At 42.5% G+C, this 22,441-nt stretch overlaps 2 protein-coding genes across 5 annotated transcripts; one reads left to right on the top strand and one right to left on the bottom strand.

Annotated features, from left to right (window-relative positions):
- Positions 1-214: 214 nt before the first annotated feature.
- Positions 215-3,167, top strand: exosc8 (exosome component 8). 2 transcript variants are annotated; one of them, XM_037119823.1, is made up of 11 exons: positions 215-274; positions 627-663; positions 771-834; positions 919-992; positions 1,084-1,129; positions 1,343-1,448; positions 1,536-1,581; positions 1,667-1,763; positions 1,994-2,108; positions 2,204-2,310; positions 2,952-3,167. In XM_037119823.1, exons 1-11 carry the CDS (start codon positions 258-260, stop codon positions 3,068-3,070), a joined length of 828 nt encoding a protein of 275 aa, XP_036975718.1. In that variant the 5' UTR covers positions 215-257; the 3' UTR covers positions 3,071-3,167. The 2 variants fall into 2 exon arrangements, with proteins under 2 accessions (XP_036975718.1, XP_036975719.1); XM_037119824.1 differs by lacking the exon at positions 215-274 and adding an exon at positions 327-358.
- On the bottom strand, positions 3,088-18,098 carry supt20 (SPT20 homolog, SAGA complex component). Of its 3 annotated transcripts, none has more exons than XM_037119821.1 (24): positions 17,944-18,098; positions 17,312-17,407; positions 17,082-17,117; positions 16,799-16,924; positions 16,087-16,213; positions 15,883-15,986; positions 14,791-14,907; positions 14,634-14,687; positions 14,274-14,413; positions 13,926-14,082; positions 12,760-12,816; positions 12,543-12,620; positions 11,348-11,517; positions 11,223-11,255; positions 11,026-11,137; positions 10,742-10,847; positions 10,047-10,202; positions 9,290-9,602; positions 9,086-9,201; positions 8,562-8,617; positions 8,051-8,125; positions 6,616-6,706; positions 5,844-5,932; positions 3,088-4,110 (listed from the first exon to the last, which is right to left on the bottom strand). In XM_037119821.1, the coding sequence occupies exons 2-24, from the start codon at positions 17,312-17,314 to the stop codon at positions 3,964-3,966; spliced, it is 2,463 nt and encodes an 820-aa protein (XP_036975716.1). In that variant the 5' UTR covers positions 17,315-17,407; positions 17,944-18,098; the 3' UTR covers positions 3,088-3,963. The 3 variants fall into 3 exon arrangements, with proteins under 3 accessions (XP_036975716.1, XP_036975715.1, XP_036975717.1); XM_037119820.1 differs by having other exon boundaries at positions 8,051-8,161; positions 17,944-18,096; XM_037119822.1 differs by lacking the exon at positions 5,844-5,932 and having other exon boundaries at positions 8,051-8,161; positions 17,944-18,095.
- Positions 18,099-22,441: the final 4,343 nt, after the last annotated feature.

Raw genomic sequence — 22,441 nt, 5'->3', positions numbered from 1 at the left:
TAAAAGGATACATCTGAAATAAATAAAAAAAATGAATTGTAAATTATAATTTTTAATCAAATTGTTACGCAAAATGAATCAATTCTTTAATGGATATTGATACTATCTGATATCATTTACAGCAAAGGGGGATATATCCGTTGTAGCGCGTGAATAAGAGCCTAAGGGAAAAGCAATCGCACTCGTTTCCTGTCGTGCGTCCTCTTACCGGCTGCCGTAGTTACGTAACCAAACCCACGTGGTCAAATCAAAACATCATGGCGGCTGGTTTCAAGTAAGGCTGAGAAGTGTGGCTAATACAGCGAAAATAATACTTGTTGTGCGTTTTATTGTCAGCCATGGAATAATTTATGCTCAGGTCCGTTAATGAGCTGAATATAGGGAGGTCAATTTGAAACAGTTTTGACAGCGAGCTGTTAAACTGTTGTGTCCTGACGATGTTAGCCTAATTACACGTTCCGTTACTTTGACTGCTGGTTATAGAAACACCTCAATGTCCCGTTTGTCATTGAATAACAGGCGAATAAGCACAGCACCGCTAACTAACCACTGAAATGAAGTTTGAGACTGTAAACCAGCGTCTCCTCATCTCTTCCTGCTTTCATTGTGAACTTGTTCTCCTCCAGGACTGCTGAGCCTCTGGAGTACCACAGGAGCTTCCTGGTCAGTGATGGAAAATCTGAATAACTGCCCACATTCACCCCGTGGTTGCGTAATGAATGAGTAACGATGTCCTGCTTACCACTCATGTCATGTTTTCCTCTCACCAGAAAGAAAACTGTCGCCCTGATGGGAGGGAGCTGTCAGAGTTCAGGACCACGACTCTGAACATAGGTGAGACACAGCACTGACCCGCACTTTACCTTCATCACCTTGCTCCTCTGTAAGTCTACACTGAGGTCGTCCTCTCTTGCTCAGGGTCCATATCCACAGCAGACGGCTCGGCCCTGGTGAAGGTTGGAAACACTACGGTCATCTGTGGGATCAAAGCCGTAAGTGACTGCGAACACAGCCGGTAAGATTCTGCACCATTGGGTTTTTAAAAAAAACATTCACAGATTTCTTGTCATTGTTCACATGCAGGAGCTGACAAACCCGACAGTGGAGGCCCCTGGGAAAGGTTACATCGGTGAGTACACTATGAAGGTCTCAAGTGTAGATTTAAAGCAAAGTACACCAGAAAGATTTGTACTTTAATCTATGGATATGATTCTCATTAGTTAAAGTGATTATATATACAAGTGTTGTGTAAGGGGAAGGTGTGTAAGGTGTTTCAAGGGTTTTGCAGCAGTTTAGTAGACAAACACAGACTGACTGCAGTGCTCTCTCCGTCCCTGTTCAGTGCCCAACGTGGACCTGCCTCCTCTGTGTTCCTCTCGCTTTAGGCCGGGTCCCCCGAGCGAGCAGGCGCAGGCCGCCAGCCAGTTCATCGCCGATGTAATCGAAAGGTGCGTGAGACTCTAATCCGCGTCATTTCCATCTCTCAGCAGCATCGTCTGTGTGTTAACTGTGTTGTGTTTATGTGGATGTTGCAGCTCAGAAGTGATACAAACGGAGGACCTGTGCATCGAAAGAGGAAAGGTGAGTCCGGACTCATGCTCGTGCACTGATCCTGCGGAATTGCCGTACACATTGTGGGTCCTGATCCTGCTGGTTCTGGTTGTAGCTCTGCTGGGTGCTCTACTGCGACCTGATGTGCCTCGACTACGACGGGAACCTGTTGGACGCTTGTACCATTGCCCTGCTGGCTGCCCTGCAGAACAGTATGTGATGTAACAGAGCTCGCTCTTACAGAAACGGAAATGAAAACCCTGCAATTATTTATTTCTGTAACAATATACTGTGCTTTTTCTATGATCGATCAGTAAGTTATTCCCTGACTAATGATATATTATTGTTCCATAGTGCATACGCCCACTTTCAGTAAGCCTATTCGTACTGCTCTCCACAAAGAAATCTAGCACATTGACTTCAGCTTCTCTGCTCCCCACAGCAAAACTCCCAGAGGTCACCATCAGCACAGAGACACCTGAGGTGAATTTAGCAAAGAGACGTGGGCTGCACATTCACAAACATCCAGTCAGCGCCTCTTTCTGCGTCTTCGATGAGTAAGTGAACGATCATCCAGCCCAGGATAAAAAAAAACAACTGCATTCTGTGTGACGTGCCTCTTTTTTTAACTCCCAATGTGCTCTCCACGCAGCTCCATACTGATCGTAGACCCCACGGCTGAGGAGGAGAGCCTGAAGACCGCTCAGCTCACTGTGGTGACGGACGAGGAGGATCGACTCTGCACCGTACACAAACCAGGTCAGACACACAGCCTGTAGTGATTTTTGCCTCACCGCGTGGCTTTAGACATTGTGCGAGTGCAATTTGTCATTGATTTCACAAAGGTAAACTCATTAAGAACTCCCCATTGTCAGAAATACAGGGCCGAATAAACCGATCTAGCTTCTACTTCCTTGTTAAAAAAACACAAAGGTTGTAATTTAGTTTTGCAATTGCTACCGTGTATCTTGCAGTTCAGTGGTATACTGAAGCTTTTTATTCTATATCAGCCGTGATTTAATGTCTTATTTAGTCTTTTGTCCATGTAAGCTTTTATCTTCACATTATTTCTGTGAATTTATTCTCCACTACTGTCTTCAGGGAGCCTGTCATTACACCCAATCCATAACGTCATCACAGTTACATGTCATTATTGATTGTACATTCTACATTGACTTGTTCCCCGTTTCTTTTTCATGACTCATTAGCCAGCCTTTTTTAGAAACATGCCTCATACAATCTTAAGTCAAAAACACAAGTCAAGCTCAGCGTAAGCTGTCAGTCTTTTCTCATCCTAAAACGCTCGTCTTTATCGAAACTAATTATATAAACTGATCTACGAGATTGAATGGAAAGAAAACAAACGACACTGACGCTGACGATCTTTCCCTCTGACTCAGGTGGGACGTCGCTGTCGGGAGAGAAGCTGCAGGAGTGCATCAGTAGAGCAACAGTGCGACAGAGAGAGATCCAGAAACTTATTGATAAAGTCATACGTAGTGTAAAGACGGCACAATAAAGAGCCTCACACAATGCTTTTTTTATCTAAAAGCTGTATTTTCCACTGTCAATATATATTCTTTTTTTTTTAATAACAATAAAACTGCTGACAAAGACTGCTTAAAAAATTATTTCTCAGTGTCCAGAAATGTCTCACACACTCTCTCACACACACACACACACACACACACACACTCGGTTGATGTCTCGTAAGAACACGATCATGTCTCCTGAACTCATTAAAAGGAAAATGCCTTTTTTCAAAATGTGCTGTACAAAAGCAGGTACACCGTCTTGCATGTTGATCTTGAGTCCCCCGGTTGAGCCCTGTGACGGAAAAGAGAAGACTTCCGACAGACTGAGAGGTAGAGAGCTGCCCCCAGGCACTGCTCCGAGATCAGATTTGCATTTTCACATGTAACAGTTACTGTGGAGGATTTGGTGTCGATAAGCTCAGTTGGGATCCGTGCTTAAAGGGCAGTTTCTACCGGGTCAACCGAGCAGAGTCGGGCTCACGAGGGGAAATCCTCTGAGAATGTGCATTCACGATCCTCCTGGTCCACGGCGGGCCTTCCTGAAGGGGGCGATGTGTCTACGAGAACCATTTCTTTTTTTCTTGTTTCGTCTCAAAAAATATCACTAAAGGTTCTTTTAAGTGTAGGGCTCCCTGTTCTAAAAAAAAGACCCCATCCTCTATGGCGGACACAGTTTTGGTTCTCCAAAACCTCTGACAACCATTACATACAAATTTGTCAGCTAGAAAAAGACACACAGAAGGGACACAAAGTTTTGTTTTTTTTTTGTCCGCAGTCTCCACAGTGAGGCAGACAAAGAGCACAGTATGGATCATTCACGTCCTTGTGTAGCTGGGGCGGGGCGGGGCGGGGTGGTTCTTAGTGTGATTTCAGTCTGTCATGACTTTGGGAGGGGCTGTGGCAGGCTCCTCTTCCTTTTACTTCTTGGCTGGCTGGCGGTATGCGGCTGTGGCGCTCCCCCCTGAGGAGCTGCTGCTCCCATAGCCATTTGCTGCTGCTGCATTTGGTGCTGTAAGAATTGCAACTGTCCGGTGCAGAAGAAAAAGATGAGAAACAAAACATATCAGAAGGGATTTCGGTGTTAGCACAAGCAACATAATGCACGTTGTTGTCAGTGGCGCTAAGATGTGTAAGCGTCTGCAGCGCGGTTAATAGAAGTGTTGAGCAGACCGACTGAAACTCGGAATCCAGATGCATCTACGGAAGTGGCATGGGTTAGTGAAGCTGAACTTGAGCCTGGTACGACGTACAAGAGGAGTGTGCGGAGAAACACAGGAGAGTGGTTAATGGGTTGCAGAGGGGAGGGTGGAGGAGGAGGAGGAAGAAGAGGAGGAGATACAGATTGAGGGCAGGTTGGGGGTGTGTTGGCGAGTGAGGCAGGATACAGTCAAGCAGCACCAGTGGTGTTCTGGAGACAAATCATCGGCTGTGATCCTGGCACAAAACACACATGCAGCTTAGCCACCGCGCTGTCTGCTTGGAGTAAGTCAGCAACTTCAACTGGGCACAACATTTCTCTTGAATCTCCTCACACCTCAGGATTCATGCTTACAGTGTGACAGCCTGTCATTTCTGATCTGTCGTGATGCAGTCAGCAACAGTGTGTAGCCTCGCACAATATTTCAGATCCTGTCACCAAAACATGCCTCCCAGTTTCCACACGCTGTTAGTTGCTGCCATTGGAAGTGCCGCAAGCTCTGGTGTGTGTATGTGTGTGTGTGTGTGTGTGTGTGTGTGTGTGTGGCTGCTGGGAGCACTGGGACTGCTGTGATCTTTGTCAGACAACATATTAACCAAACATACAACACAAGATGAAGAGGATGGTGTGGACCTACAACAGAGGAAAATATAATTCCACAAGGTTTCTTGATGAAAAATCAGACCTGGGGTGATATAGTTTCAACCACAACTATTCATTACAAGTTAAAAAGAAACATATGGAATATATTCCCGGATATTATTTAGGATTATTTTCTGCAAATAGACTAAATTTAATACTAGATTTCCTGACCTCTTGGTTGAGAGGCTGATTTCAGAACATTTTTTTGTTTAACATCATGCTGTTGCAGTGAAGTTGACCTCTGCCCTTTTGGATAGTTAATGTCACCACATCATAAAATGCCATCATGTATCCTTTTAGACATTTGTGTCAAATGTTGTTGTGATTATCATTTGAATTGATGAGTGATGGCCCAGAATGCAATTTTTTTTTTTTTTAGGTAGCAATGATCTTGCCCTTTGACTCTGACCACCAAAATCTAATGAGTAGTGGAGTCCAAGTTGATGTGCCAAAGTTTGATGTTGGGTCAAAGATGTCTATGCATGATGCCACGGGCCTGAAAACTGGCATCCTGGCTAGCCGAACAGCTAACTGGGCCAACCAGCTAACAGTAGCTACAGTCATGAACAGAATACAGTTAACAGCCGTTAGCAGCTACTTGGTGATATTCTGCCACTACTTGTTGGGAGTATGAGTTTTTACAATTTCTTTTATATTTTAATTTAGATGTACGTATGCTTTCAGTATTTTAGACACTGATTTTGAAATGTGACCCAGGTCTGATGAAAACACTGAACTTATCTGTGTAAAGATGTTCCTATCTTTTTAAGACTTTCATAAAGTGTATTATTGAGTTGCTGTAGCACAACACACACCTGCCTGCTAGATAAAGGCATGGAGGGTTGGCTAATTAAATCTAGTCTCAGTGGCCTATAGACATGTATGTGTGTATGTAGATGTTAAAGTTGCTGTATTACTTGGATCTGTGGCTGGTGCTGCTGCTGAAGCCTTGGAGAAGGCAGCGGGGGCCCAGACCCGTCCAGCCCACAGCCCAACTGGGACAGCACTACGGGGGAGGGGGGAGTAGGAGGAGGGAGAGAGGGAGCCCCAGAGGCAGGGATGTGACGGCCAGAGGGAGAGAAGCAGAAGAAGGAACGCAGTGAAGTATGAAGAGAGAAAAGGCTCATGGAAGAAAAAGGGGGGATATTGAGGCGTTTGAAGGGGAGGATGGAAGTGGAGTTTCAGCACACAAGGAAAGACATGAAATGAAAGAAAGAGGCAAAGAGCACAGGTAAACGACCATGTGCGTGGGCATTTTAAAGTGGATTATGTGCAAATAGTATGAATGAGGGTGGAAAGGTGTGAGTGAGCAGGGGGACAGGGAGAAAGTGCAGGAGGGAAAGAAATAAGGACGGGGGCATAAAACAGAGGAGGAAAAAAAAGAGAGAATGTAGCAGAGAAGAAGGGGAAGTTGAGTCTCTCCTGTCAGTTGTTACATGCTCCACTGAGAGGAACAATGGCTAACTACAGTAAAATGATCATTGACAGAGAACTAATGTACAGTCATTACAATAATGAACATTAGTAAATCTTCTCTTATTAGTACCAGTTAGTGGCATGGTGTCAGTTTGTTTGGTTAATGGACTGAACAAAGAGAAATGTTTAAGTGAACGTTGTGTGGATTCAATGTGTATTTGTGTGTAGGGGTGTGTGTGTGTGTGTTTGTCTGTGTGTGTGGGAGGGTCGTACCTGCTGCCTGTGGAGACATGAAGCCTCCGACTCCAAGGTTGATGACCGCCGTTTGCTGGTTTCCTAAACTTTGATCCGTCCCCTGGTCGCCCTGCGAAGATAGGTCGAAGGTAACACAAGACGGTGAGGTCAGCACACAGCTGTTCACTGCCATCACAAAATGGTTGGACTGTGAGTTCAAATGTTTACAGTGAAGATTTATAGTAAAAAAAAAGTATAATAAAAGGCTTTAAATAACACTCTTACATTGCTCCTGCTTATATGTGGAATTATATTAAGTTGGCTTTGTTTGAAGACCTCAGCCCCCTTTCCTTCAAGTAAACAGGCATTTATTTAGGCAAATATAAGATCAGCTCATAATCAGAGGCACAAAGACAATTAACACTATAAGGATGAAGTTCTTCAGAGCTGAAGAAGCCTCTTGGATCAAAGGTGAATCAGCTTCAAACACCGAAACAATTCCAGTGGCCTACAGAATAAGAATTAGACTTACAATGATCTTGATGACTGAGAACCTTCATAAACAACATGTAACACTGTTCTAACAGAATGAGTTTTGCTTGTGGTCAGCACCTACATTACATCTGACAGATTGTTACAGATCTTGGGTTTGTATTCACATCAGTGGTGTTGCACTCAAACTGTGGGGGACACCACTAAATTACAATTTTCACAAAACGTTGCTTCAAAAAAGTGGTTTGAAAACATGATGCTGATTTTGGACCTTTTTATCTGAGCGTTCAGTCACTCGACTGTTATGAGGTGTTTTTAACATTTACAGCTGCATTCTGTGCTTGCAGATTTGTGAGCGGTCATGGAGTCATTCCGCTGATTTTCCTGTAAGTCTGGGCTTTGACTGGGTCACCGGAGACATGTTCAAATTAATTTCCGAAAGTCATATTTGCCAATACACTTTGGTCATTTACAATATATCCCTGCCCCACCATTTATTTTCTTTACAGCAATATCTTCCTTTTTGATTTCTGGCCACTCACTGGTCATAAAGCATAGTGTTGCATAAAGTGTTGTGAGGTCTGTAATGACCGTTGACCGACTTTGGCTCTGTCACAATGGTCCTTTCTTTCTTTCTTTCTTTCTTTATTTATTTATTTATTTATTTATTTATACCTGATTAGGATAAGTTGGTCAGTTTTGCTGATGCGTTATAGGTATACAGAGTCTTGATTACACATTTCTTATGTTTCTCAGATTTCTGTGCTTTTGTGACCTCCGAATACTTCAAAATGTGTTAAATTTTAATCCAGATGTAGTTCTCTGGAGAGTTCATAGTTATGTTTTTGTTATTGCATTATTAAACTCCAGATTTAGTCCAGCATTACTTGTAATATCCCTTTCTCGCGGCTCCAACTACTGTATGTACGAATCACCATCAAATTACATTAATATGGTTCTTGTGACTGAGCGTGTGTCTCACCGTCTCCCCCTGCTGTTGAGGGCTGGAAGTGGCCGACTGACTCTGCTGTGGGGAGAACTGAGACAGCTGCTGCTGCTGCAGAGAGTTAAAGATGAGAGGACCAGTGGGGATCTGGAGATGTAAAACACAAACCCAGCAACAAACAAAAAGCAGGGGGCGTAACGGACGAGGAGGAGATGAGGATGAAGGAAGGGTTGGAGATGGAGAAACGACAGGTGGGGGGCAGGATGCACAAGGGGACATGAGGAGAGGGGAGAATTAACACAGCAATTAAATAACACAAGGTAACGAGACTGTTGCCACCATAAGAATATCAAAACAGAACTACTTGATAAAGGGTCATCAGGAAAAAGGAGGTGTGAGGAATCTGAGCTGTGCAGCCGTTGCACACACACACAGCTCATTGCTATTCGGGGTGTGTTAACACAGGTGCAGGATCAGGGCGAGTCGAACAAAGACGCAGTGCATGCTACTGACAGTGTTAAACAGACTGACTACTGCAGAGTCATACCTGTAGTAGGTTCAGTGGTCTCAACGCAGCGCTGCTGTTCAGGCCGAAAGGACTCCCTGCAACACAAACCACACAGTTACAGTCAGCAGACAGAATAATATGGACAGAGATTTTTCCTTTTTATATGAGCTTATGTATGTTTTTTATTAGATTAACTGGATTTGAACTTATATAATTTAATCGCACCATTACTGTGCACTGGAAACCTCTTGTGCTTTCCATTTCCATTACAAATTTCTGTTCATTTGTGCAAAAGTCTTTTTTCCCTCACACCTAGCCAGTTTCTTTCTTTGAATTGCTTCTTCAAAGGTCTCTCTTTAAATAATACGACTTTTTGGAAGAGTTTTTCCTTAGGGAGGCTGAGCTGAGTCTGGAACTTTTAGGGTAAAAAAGCTAAAACAATGAAGATATTAATTTGTCGGTTTCCTGGAGCAGTCAATAAATTACGTGGTATTTCGGAACAATATGAATTAGATGTGAGTCATTTGTCTCCACACCAGTCACAGTAATTGGCAATCTCTTACCAGTCTGTGCTGCTGACTGCATGGTGGGCATCAGCCCTCCAGGTGGCAGGATTCCACTCAGGTTAAGACCTGGACCCAGCATGGGGTTGGATCCACTCATCAAGGTCTGAGGACTGCTGCACAGGCACAACAGTACAGGACGGTCAGGAAAAAGTGACAATGACCAGCAAGTGACAGTCCGGCATTTACAAAAGATTTGCTTACCACACGGAGCTGACCACGTTGATGAAATTGAGCCCGGCCGGGTTGGCCATGACCTGCGACGAGGTGGTTCCCGTGGTGATGGACGTGCCCATGGTGGGCAGGGGAATGGTCATGACAGGCAGGGGCTGGCTCAGGGCCAGCTGCTGCTGGGCGAAGGGCGTGAGGAGGGCAGGCTGCGACTGGCTCTGAAGCATGGGCGGGTCTGAGGGGGTGGGAGTCACAGAGAGAGGAGCGGAGAGGGAGTCAGCGGGGTGCGGGGTCGAGCACGGCGTGTTGGTGGGTGTGGGCGTGGATGGCTTCGGAGTCCCCGATCCTAAAGTGCCAAAACGGGAGAAAATGTACAAATTCATTATTTTCTGTCCCCCTTACCTTTCAGCAGGTGATTACGATTTGTAACAAAGAGCATAACATGATGACAATTTATGCCTATTTTATCAATCTGGGGCTTGGTTAGGTGATTAAATAGCTAAATGGATGCTAAATGGTAGAACACACAAGGCTACAGGGAAATTTGCTCATACTGATGCAATGTGTTTGACATGTTCTGGACACATCTCTCTTTCCTCTTTATTAAGACCTGGAACCATGTTCAGTTAATTTTTCATACCAAGCCAAAAAAATCAAAATAAAAACCAAGATCTGGAAAACTTGAGGCTCCAGAAGAGCTGATGTAAGTTGTTCCAGTACAACTCATTCCCACTAATGTGACTGATGAAAGCGAGCAGCCCAATAGTTAGTCAGACTCGGCTGTACTCACTCTGTGTGGAGCCCATAGGAGAGAGGGAGGCAGGCGACAGAAGGCCCACCTGGCCCAGCTCCATGGAGTGCTTCCTGTTCAGAGACTGGCTTTTGGCTGGAGGGGGCGTAGGACACTTGAGTAGACCACTGGTGGTTTGTGAACTATATGGATTACCTAAGTTACAAAAAAAAGTAAGAAAGGGTTTGAGATTCGTACTGAAATCAAAAACAGGCAGCAGTATAGCTAAACAACAAATGGAAGATACCAAAATATACAGTTTACCCCTGGTGTGTGATCCTTCCCCTTAACTGACCTTGGTATCACCCAGCAGTCTCAATGCTAGCCATGAAAGGAAAAACCCACCTCTGAAAGTTATGATACTGCTAGAGTTAATTAAACTGTAATGTTTGATGCTGTCCAGAGGTCTTTTTTTGTTGCCATTTATGGCTCGGTCGCACTCATTTTCCACCAACCTGTCTTGTCTACTTTGGTTTGTAATTGTCTACAATCTCCAGAATTCCTTCAAACTAAGCCAACGCGACAGGGTGTGAATTTGGGTCCTTCAGCTCTGAAATATTAGACCATAGATGGCAATAGCGGGAGATTTCCTTTGAACCCTCTCCCCTTCTTTCTCTGTCTGCTTTGTAAATAGTTCTCTTAGAAATCCTGTAGGCGCGCAACATGTTCATGCTTCGTTTTTTTGCAAGGTGTACCTGAGGAGCTGCCTCCTGATCCTGAAGGCAGTTTGATAGGAGGGGGTCGGTGCTTCACCCCTTTTCCCAAAACAGACGTCTGGACCAGTGGAGAAATACCATCACCCTGCAGACGACATTTAGCAGAGTCTGTTAGCCACTGTCTGTGTGCTCATTAGGTTTAACATACTTAATTCTAAAAATAAATGTTCATTTTATTAAGGAAAGAAAAAAAATACATTAAGATGAAGCCTCCCCAATCATTCAAAACATTGTTTCCTCCATCTTTGCCAGGCAGTACTCACCTCATCTTTGCTGGGGGAGGGAGGCCCCTGTCCCACGCTGCCTGAGTTATGGGACATCTTGACCTGACACTTTACGTCTCTCTCATACACTCCTTTGTACTGAGTAAGAAACCTATAAAACAGACATCACACAAAAATGTATTCTGCATGCTGTCTAATGGCATAAAAAAATGTGTGTGACAGGATTGGTGACTCACCGGTCTGCATCGATCTTTGAACCTATGAGGAAGCTGTGAACGAGACAAAAGAGACAGTGAATTCAGTGCAGTGTTTTCTCAATTTAAGTTGTGGATGCTGAATTTGTCTCACGGATCGTCCTTACGGTGGATGTATGAGCTTTAGGTCTGTGCTGTCCTCCTCTGCTTTTGGTTCCTTAGCACAGTAGATCTTCCCATACACCAGCGGGTCTCCCATCGACTGGAAGATAGACACCTTGGTCCTCTGGGCTTGGCCCCCCACCTCACACTCAAATGTGTAGTCATCCACAACTTCCTGTGCAACAAAGTGTACAAAGACAGCTGAATGGAAGAGCATGCTGCGACGAGCTTAGTGGTGTCATGTTTTTAGCATCCTTTACAGGCTCACGCCGTTTACCAACTTTGAAACATACATACGTACTTTCGTTGAGCTTTTCCTCACAAAATTAGCATGTCTTTCAAATGTATTAATCTATTAATGGTTAACTGTCTAATGACTTTTGTTTTTGGCTCCTATAGTAATAATGTGTTTCTCTTATGCTTTGAGCACCACAAATCGAGTGCCATCTAGTTCCATTATATTTGGGAAAAGTCAGAGATCTCTATGGCAGATATCTCTAGAACTGCAACTCACTCTGCAGGTGTGTGCAACTCACACCTAACAATCCAAATCAGGGCCTACCAGGAATCCTAGCACAATTTTCCATCTTAACAGTACAATACAATACAACACAATAAGTGAATTAAGCTTCAGTTTTGGCCCTCCAAGGGAAAAAGTTTGGGCACCACTACAGATAAGAGGAAAACTAAGTATTCATAATTTGGAGGTGAACTGGCCTTGCCTTGGGACTTGTCTGTGCATAACACCACCTGTTTTACATTCTAGCACCCAGAAAATATTAGCCTTTGTCTCACCGACTGGGATGAAGTATACTGGAAATATGCAAAAAAGAGTCCAGCACCATTTATAGACAGAAACAATGACCCTGACACGGTCTGTGTGCAGACAAGTATGATCTCTCTCTCTTTTTTTCCCCAGAGCAGCAGAGGCATGTGTGAAATTCAAAATGTTCCACATAGAAGAAATTTTTGTGGTTCATCAAAAATTGATTTTTTTAAAAAGTTTAATCACTTCTTTTCTGACTAAGAGGCTGTGCGATCATTTGCACAATGCAAGCTGGCAACAAGGTCCCATTTCATTGTTTTCTATGTAGGATTAAATAATTACACTAATACCTACCCCTGCTTGTTACTAAGAGGAAATAGCCATCATTGACCTGTATCATGTGTTGTGAGTGTTAAGGCTAATGTCAGACTTACCTCAGGAGGCCAGATCACAGTAGTTGGCTGAGAGTCCTCCAACTGCAGAGACTTCTCGACCACAGCATACTTTTCCACCTAGAGCACACACAAACAAGTCCATTCGTTGTGTTATGCCCGACAATATAACTGCCGGATTAGAGTTGAGTGGGTTTCAAGTGGTGCTGGCTCAAGTTTGTAAGTAACAGTGTTACAGAGGAGCAGTTGAGCTACTTACATCAATTTCCTTCGGTATGGTTAGTTGGCAGTTGCTCTGCTTCCACATGTCAACACACTGCAGGCGATGACAGCCGGGACAAACAGCAGAGAAAAACATAAAGCGGTATGAGTAAAAAGACTGTGAGAGAGAACTGTGACAGCATTCAGTGACCTATACTAAAGAGGGTTAAGTGTTTTTTTTTCCTGAATAGTAGTAAACACTACATGGAAAAGAGGCAGAACTGGAAAAAACTGCTTGTTATGACCTATTATTTTAACAAATGCGTGAAAGAAAACAGAACACATTTTTAACTTGGCTGAACACAATCGTGGGAGGCAAGTTTCATTTCAGTGTGATTAATGTTTTTATAGATAGACAGGTGGGTGGACAAATAGGCAAATCATTTTTGTTTTTTATTTCTATTTGATCAAATAGTAAAAAGCCTGTCCTGTAGGATGACACATTCAAAATGTCTGCAGGATCAAGGTAATTGATGAATTGCTTTTACTCATGAGGCAAACACGTGTGTTTGCGATGAAAGCTAGTTTAGCTTAAGTCACAGAAGTAAAGAGGAGTGGACATCGAAAACAACAGCAGCCGTTCCTTTTGAGTGCTGGTTCTAGACAGATCATTTTAGAAAACAGAAATTCACTACAGTGGAGCGAGTTGAGTTGGAATTTTGACAGATGTTCACTCGAGATTCAGCAGCATCTTCTTACTCGGCTCCACCCAGTGTTGGAGTTTAGAGGATGGTGAGCTCACCTCAGAGACCTTGATCCCAAATACACAGATTGCACTCAAGGATCACTAAACTGGTCTCCTGTAGAATGCCTGTTTTGATCGCTAATCAGTGATACATTTATTGTGCAGAAACACCTGAAGTGAAAATAACTGCAGTTATTTCAATAGTTTCTCACTGCGACACAGTGAGTCCAGACTGACAATATCCTTGTTTTATTTGACTGGGCATATAAGACACGCCTCCTTCTAATGGATTTTAGTGCTCCTTCCACTTATAATAATATTTTTTAGCTGCCATATCATGTGATATGATGTGATATGCCCTCAAATTATTAAAACACTGGAATCCTGATTTTACCATGGACAGGACACACACGTTTTCTAGCTTGTGCCACCTTTGTTTTTTTTCATCCGATTAACTCGTTGGTATGTTGACTACTTACGTTTCCGATCTTTGAGATCTTCAGGTCTATGACAGGAGCAGGTTTCCTCTCCTTCCTCCTCTGTAGGTAGTCGTAGAGTCGTAGCTGCGGTGGCATGGGCAGATGGGACAGCTCCTGCTGCCTGTTCAGCGCAGCTCGAGAGTGCCTCTTGAAACACCTACAATGCAAAAAACAGAACTGTCTTGGAACAATCTAAGGCTTTTGCTTCATTCACTGACTCATTCACAGTAACAAAGCTTTTATTTTGACATCTTAAGAAGAACATTCATGAATGATTTTTTTTTTCCATCCCTGGCACGAGTGAATTCAAAGTAAGCTGACTGGAGAGCGTCTGAGCGGATTCAGTACCGTTTCATGGAGCGAGTGTTCATTTTCTGTTTGTTGTAGAGCAGGCGGTTGGCTGTGCAGGTGACGGAAATGGAGGGATCCAGGCACAGAGGTTCAGCTGTGGCCAAAATCAACTGACTCTCCAGCTGTAATTTGTCGTCCTAAGGAAAGAGACACAGATGCTACAGAAAACACTTGCACAATGTGCTGCAGCTAAAAGGACTCAAGACACACAAGCAAGGACTGTCTACTATTATAGTGAAATTAATCTGTATTAGCTGAAGCAATGCAGATGTACAACACTCAAAAAAATAACACTTTGATATAATTTGAATTTGCTGCAAAAACAGTGCAATATCTGCATGAAACATGATACTTTACCTGTGTCCACTTGTGGTGGTCACTGGTCATGGCATGGACATCACAGATCAGAGTCTAAAGGGCAAATGGTCCACAATTCCAGGTCAGAACAAACTTGCGCAAATAGTATCAAGTCTTTTCATTAGCATGCATAATGAGAGGTTCTCCACTGGTTTACCTGCATGGTTGGCCGCAGCAGGATGTGTCTGCTCTGGTAGGTGGGCATCTTGGTATTACCAGACTGCCTGTAGTCTCTCACCTCTACTATTACACAGCCACAGTGGAAGATGTTCACCTAAGAAACATTGCAAATGGAGGATGTCAGCCAACAGACGATACAATAAGGGAGATTACTAAGAAAGAGGGAACAACTGATAAAAATACAAACATAAATATAGTAGAATATAGTCCTTTTCTCTTTAAATATGTATATGTTTAAGACATACAAGACATTCCTAATGTGACTGGCGCATGCAATACTGTAAACTTACATTCAAATCAGTTTCAACTTACACTGTTTAACTTGCAGTTTGTTTGCTTTGCTAAGATTCAGGGACAATTTTGACACAATTGTGAGGGCACGCTGTTCTATCACTGGTGAGAAATTTTCAAGGACATTTTCCGTCAATGCTGCCCCCTTTTCCTCTTTTTCTTCTTCATTATTAAACAACAGAAGTCCAAGAGTCTGCCACCGAGGATGGGCTTGAATGTGTGCATACCAACATCAATTGCATGATGCATCTGTAGAACTAGATTCAATTTTGTTTAATCATCAGAAAATGCACAAGCCAGTTTATTTGGATGGGGGGGTTGATTAGGTTCTGACTGCAAACAATCAACAAAACTGCCAGATTTCGAGTGGAAGCGGGCCGATACCACCCTCTCTAGGCGTGTGGGATTGCTGTTTTTGCATATTCTTAAATGAACCGGACCTCAGGGTGAAAAATGCTCCAGGTTTTAAAAGAGTGCTCCAAATAGGCTGTGTGTGAAAACACCCTTGCATTTACTCTCAGTCTTTTTTCCCTCTCTTGTGGTATTTTCTGGAAATCTTAAAAGCAGAATGGGGTTTGTTTTAGTTTATATATTCCCGAGTTATCTCTATATTGTATTTGTACGTTCTCCTATAACTTCTACCATTAAAGATTTGTGTATGTTTGACTCCAATCTCAATAAAACATGCACAACAAAAGAAAATAAATTCTAAATCTTCTTAACTATTTATGTAAGCACATATGTACTTCTGTGCGTTTAAATATGTGCACACACAAACCTGTGATTTCTCCAAGAGATCCACCAGAATTGGAGGCAACTCCTCAGCATCTAGGTACTCCAGCAGTTCCCCTTCTTCATATGGCAGACGGATGGTTTCAGAATCTAGGAAGCAACACAAGGTAGGAATGCTGCAGATGAGACTATCGTGGTGCAGAGTTTAGAACCTGGTTGAGCTGGTATTTGCTTAATCGTCTCGTCTTACCAGATCCATTTTTGCCCCTGAGCATTAAAGAATAGCCTTCATTCCCAGGGTACAAGTTGACCACCAGACATGACACAGACTCCTGAGACACCAGCTTCTCCAGTAGATTCACATTTCTCCTTAAATTCTTCAGATAAAACAACAAATGAAGCGCACGAAAGTTACAAATCCTTCATAATAGGAACAGAAATCTCACATGGCTATAACCATGCCAACTCGATGCGAGTAGCTTTCCACCCACATTTACTTTGAGTTTAAGCTGTAAGGTAGTGGTTTAACATGCCTGTATAAAAGGAAAACTGAACAGAGGAGGGCTGCCATTTATATTTGTTTAATAATATCAAATGTATGATTTGCCAGTGCACACATACGTTGTCCTACTTCAGATTTTTTTTTTTTTTTTTTTTTTATAAATGATTAGAATAATAACATAATTTGTATCAGATATTCTGTCAATGCAACTTGTAAACGGTGATTTGTTGTTCTTTTCTGTACACTCAACATTGAATCAAGGGTCTAAAGACAGAGGATGTCTAAAGACATTCGTGCCACTGACAGACACCCTGTCCATGGCAATGTTTCATTCTCAGATTGAATCCCACAGATCTAATTCTTACAACTCATTCCTGCAGACTGGAGTGCTCTGCATTTATCTGTACACCTGTAATTATCAAGTCATTACTGAGGGTAAAGTTGCGTTAACAACACAAACCTTTAACTCCGGCTCCTTCTCACATTCCTCCATGTACAGCTCATAGAGCTTCTGATACAAACTCTTCCTCCCGCCGGATGAAATTCGTCTTTTGGCTGGTCGCTGTCGAGCACTTTCAACAATGTACTGCGTGACAGATGACACACTGTATTACTGCATGTGTATACATATTGGTTGCACAGGGCTACATGTGAGAACAAGCAATTCACTCATCTTCTTGCAACACATAAGATTGAAATGACATTGAAATGACAACCCTTTTAAAAAAAAAAAAAAGTTTTACCTCGGCTCGATCCAATGCATATTCCAAAACTTGTTGCTTTGGGGAATGAGAGCAAAATAAATGAGACAGATCAGTCACGATGGGGACCTCCAACATTAAAGACTGAACAGATCACGCTGTGCAAATCCCTAGTGAGGATTCTAGGCTGGATGCTTTACCTCACAGAAAACTTCACTGTGAGCGTACACCACATATGCAGAGATGCATGACCTCAAAGAGACTGAACTCACCATTGTGGTCCACCGCCAGCTGCAAGGCGAGTGACGGTAGACGATGCTGTCCTTTCTGCCCCACACTGTCACCTTCTTATAGTGACCATTCACACCCTGCACGGGCAACACACAGCAGACGAAAGCGTTACTGCGAGCAGCACGGCCCAAAGGGGAAAACAACACAAGATGACACACAAATGAACACAGATGCAGATGCTCCGTGTGGCTGGCAGGTTATCGGGGGGGAAGCGCCAATGCCAAACGGGCTGGCTGGCACTCAGTCAAGGTGCCACACACAAAAACAGCTAAGAGGACTGACGAGCCAAACAGTTTCGTCCAAGTTGTCTCATCCCCTGCTTATATTTCAAACGCGCCTGCAAGTTAAACGAATGCACGGCGCGCCTCGGAGTCGATAAAGCTGCGTGGCTCGGGTTAGTGAACTCCAGTGACTGCGAGCCCCAGCGGGGAGAGTGGCTGAATAGCAACAAGCTCGTTGATGCCTGACCGTTGAGGCTAACGCGGCTAACGCTAGCATGCTAGCTTGTTCCTAGTGGGCAAGCTGTAAGTTACCAGCAACGCTAACGATGTTACGTCGCCCGAGACGCAGGGCGACAGGGCGACGTCAATGTCGGCGAGCAGGATGGACTTGCCTTCTGGATTGCATAGCGGTCGACTGTAGCTCCGATGCGAGAAAACGAAATGAAATTGAAATATCGGTGTCTTCATTGAAAAAAAGTCGGAGCAGCAGCCATTTTCTTCCAGTGTGACAACAACAGCTAAACTTCCGGTTTTCGGCAGCGGTGGGCGGAGCCACGCGAAAGTGCCTGCTTTACTACTGATGCTTGATGGATGGCTGCTGGATGGAGACAACTTTCTGCACACCGTGTCTGTGAAATATCAGGCCGGACTCTCCGTGAAGGAGGAATTACACATTTCTACACTATGTTCAGCTCATTTTCTGCCACTGCTTCTCAGCAACAGTTTGAAACTGCTTCTGAACTGAAGCCATTAGGCCAAACAAATCAACATCTTTTACTGTTAGCGTAAATAATGATAGCAGTTGATGTTAGCAAAACAACAACAACAATGTAAGTTAACACACATTATTGTCCTTTACTCCTCGATACCTCAGCATTTTATTTTATTTACTTCAATATTATATTTTATTTCATACCTACTTAAGCATTTTATTGTATATCATACTTTTTTTTTTGCATATTGTATATAATACTTTATTGTTTCTGTATTTGCCCATATACTTTGACTGTATAGGTCTAAACCTCAGTCATTGACTGAAGTCAGTTTACTGGCTTCCAGTCCAGCTATGTGAAACTTTAGAAGTGTCACTACAGAAAGCTACCAGTGGACTGCAAATGGCCTGAAACATGCTCCTAAACATCTCCTGGAGGAACAATTTTGGCATTTGTACAGTTGACACAAAATCACATCCAAAATTAATACACTCTATTCAGTGTGTATTCTGACCTTTGACCTTACATCAAAGCAGTTCCTTCATAGGTTTGTTGATCACTGTTTTTGCATCTTCTTCCTGATGCTGTACTCTATCACAGGTACACATTTGGTTGGATTCAGTGCAACATCCTGTACTCGATAGCTCTATCTATCTATCTATCTATCTATCTATCTATCTATCTATCTATCTATCTGTCTATCTGTCTATCTATCTATCTATCTATCTATCTATCTATCTATCTATCTATCTATCTATCTATCTATCTCATTAGGCTATATCAAATATCAGGATGGATGATATTATCTATATAATAACAGCATTTTATTAGTATTTTGTCAGTATGAGTAGTATGAATAAATGAAAATGCTGCTCGTGTCTTTACATCTGCCTTTGTATCAACACATACAACACTGTTAAATAGCAAAATAATGACGAATAATAATAAAAAAAGAATAAAAAAAATAGAATCCCTTCCAACATTTGGTGCAGCTAGTCTGTCACTGGCTCCCTTCCCTCTAAACTCTAGAGCTTGGTGAGTAATAACACTGTAAAATACAGTTTTAGTTTATTTTTTTCTCAGGAATCACACAGCGGTACAGTATTCAATATTGTGAAAAATATTGCATAACATACAATTATTTGATGGTAAATAACTTGATATTTGATGATATCCAACACCAGCCCCAGCCTATTTTTTAAAGAGGTTCCGTGTGTCAGAATATTTCCATGGCATTTATTGAGAAGTTTACATGCGCTGACATGTTGCACATCACAAAATGAATGTCTCTAACCATATTACCACACAGTAAATCTGGAAGTATTCCAGCATAGGTAAAAACTGTACGCATTGTAGAAAAACCATAGCAGAGTAATTGAGTCTTGCTACAATTTCAATAGAATTCAAAAGATGTAAATAGCGTGACAAGGACACATTTTTCTAAATCTCAAAGAATATAAGAAGCATGCCTGAGAGCAAAAAAACCCAATGTGAATATGGTTTAATAATCACATGTTTTGTAATGTTTTTCTTTTGCTATTGTCTTCTCTTCTCTCTGGGTTGGTGTGGAAGCTGCTCTGTTCAGTGCTTTTGACATGCCACCTGGATCCACTGTTGACCGTAAACAGACTGCCTAAGGTGATTAACTACGATTATAGAGTGGTTACTCCTGTTTAATATGCAAATAATTAGGGGCTAATTGGATTGCTGATCCTGAATTAAAGAAAACAGATCAACAGCCTGAATTTTATGGCCTAGTAAAAAAACAAAAACAAAATGAGACCAATCTGCTGGATCGTTAATCGCCGCCTAAACAATTCAGATATTACACTTACCGACCAGTGGTGATAAACGACTAAATAAAATTGAAATTCTACAGCTTGATTAGAAAAAAAGTGTACAATTATAAGCATCAACCTTTCAGAGTTTTGATTGGCCAATATTCTTGAACTCCAGGCTGTCAGAAATACCGTTGTCCTCAGTTTTGAAGTATCTAAGGGGTGACGATGAATAAAAACAAATCAGGTAAAAACACATTTAAGGAAGTCAGAAGGAAGGTGGTAAATAGCTGGAGGAGGGTAGAGTGGAAGCAACTTTAGCCCATGACATACACAACATATACAGTACGTAGTGTTAGGCTGAAATCCCATAGACGTACAGTAGGGGGAGGAGCAGGATAGCAGATTCATCAGGCTGAATGCCACAGTGGAGCAGTCCAACAGCAGCAACTGTCAGTAGAGTCTGTAATTTTGCAAGAACTTTAAATTTCCATTTCGCCGATATAGCGCTGGGAACAATTTGCACAGGTAATACGTACAACAGACATTAACAGCAGTTTTTGAGGACATGATCACATTCTAAGTTTTTCCATAAAATTGTGTATATAATCTATCCAGTGAGCAGACAGTGAGTCCAGCTTACTGATTCAGATGACTTTAAGAGTCAAGATACAGTTTTGTCCACTTTTCAAAATTTACTGAACACTGCTTTAAACACTTTACCTGAGACCAAGTGCCCTTCCTGAGCCTTGCTACACATCTGAATAACTTGCACTTTACTCAAATATTTCCTTTTCATGTCACTTTCTACTTCAACTGCTAAAAAAATATTTCCTCTGCTGCATTTAACGGACAGCATTAACACTGTCATGGCCTTTCTCTCTTTTCTCTCTTTACTCACAACCACTACTGCATTAAAAATCACTGTTCTACATCAATGCACAAGTAATAATAATACACTTATATAACATATAATAGTATAACAGTCACTGTTGCTGTACATTTCTCTGATTATACTCAAGTAATGTTGTTAATGCAACACTTAAAAAAATAAAGCTGTATTGCTTTAATACAAAAAAGTCAGCAGAAAAGCGGAATGAGATGCTTTTTCAAGCACGTGAATTCCACAAAAAAATGTACATAAGTGCATTGCCATCATTGATTTAAGCGCTCATGAGCAGCTTTATGTTTTTCTTCTGGCTGTCTGTCATGAAGAATGTTTCTTTCAACATCCACGTCTCAGCTGTATAAGTGGTTCCTCTATGTGGAGCTGGGTGGGGCTCAGTTAGGACCAGTCTTCACCTGCTGCACACACACACACACACACACACACACACACACACACACGCATGCACACACACATGCGGTAGTCCACATGGGGTACATGACAGGGCTTGCTTAGGGTCAGTAACATTTCACAGTGGAAGCTTGTAGTCCTTCGTCTTGGCGGCTCACATTTAGTTTGAATCCACATGCGTTGCTCATTTAAAACTGTCCAGATTGCCTCAATATTGCAGCTTTCTCCATAGACTCAAATCCCAGAACTTGCTTTATTAAGTGACTAATTGGGCAGAAATGAGGCAGCGCTGGTTTTTATAGTCGTACTAGTTGGACAGTGTTTGAAGTGTGTAAATGAGGAGGTAAAGAACGTGAGCGAAGAAAAAAAGAATGTCACTTTCATATCGACTAATGAGCATCATCTCTGCAGCTTTTCACTCCGACTGGTCTCCATCCAGGACGTTACCAAAGAAGCCCCGTAGTGTTGAACTGACATACAGAATAATTCATGCTTTATCTCCCCATCAGTGAAGACTGTGCTTGGTTGGAACTTGGAATGAACAGACATATAATACTGAACAGCTGGAGAGTTGGACACCGGATTGAACAAAACCGTAATGGAGAAAAGACAAAAGTGTATGTGTGACTAAAGTGCATGGCAGTATTACTGAGAGACGTCCGCATTCAAAAATGTTCAACGCTGGGTTTGAATCAATGCGATGGTCTCTTAGCTTTATAGTTTTAATGATAAGCAGAGTCAAATGAATGTGCCAAAGTTACTGAGGGCATGTTTTATTAGGGAGGCAGTATTATATTTTGATAATGATGATGACAATGAGGATTACGATTCCAAGCTGCTCTGTGAAAGTTTATCTCCTGCGGGGGAAAATGTTTGGCAGGCTGTCACATGTTCCAAAAAGGAACTGCGATGCATCCTTTGTGTTCTTGGGCTTCTCGTGGCTCCGGAGGTAGAGAGCAGGTGGTCCGCTAATCACAGATTTGGTGGTTTGATCTGTGCACACCTAAAAATGTCCTTCAGCACGACACTGAACCTCAAGCGCTCTGCATTGTAGCGTGCTACCAATGATGTGAATGGGAGCTAAATTGTAAAGCCCTCTGGA

The sequence above is a fragment of the Acanthopagrus latus genome, chromosome 13 (assembly GCF_904848185.1).
Source record: "Acanthopagrus latus isolate v.2019 chromosome 13, fAcaLat1.1, whole genome shotgun sequence".
Lineage (NCBI taxonomy): Eukaryota > Metazoa > Chordata > Actinopteri > Spariformes > Sparidae > Acanthopagrus > Acanthopagrus latus.
Note: the sequence above shows the minus strand (reverse complement) of the source record. Positions and strands in the feature narration are given on the sequence as shown.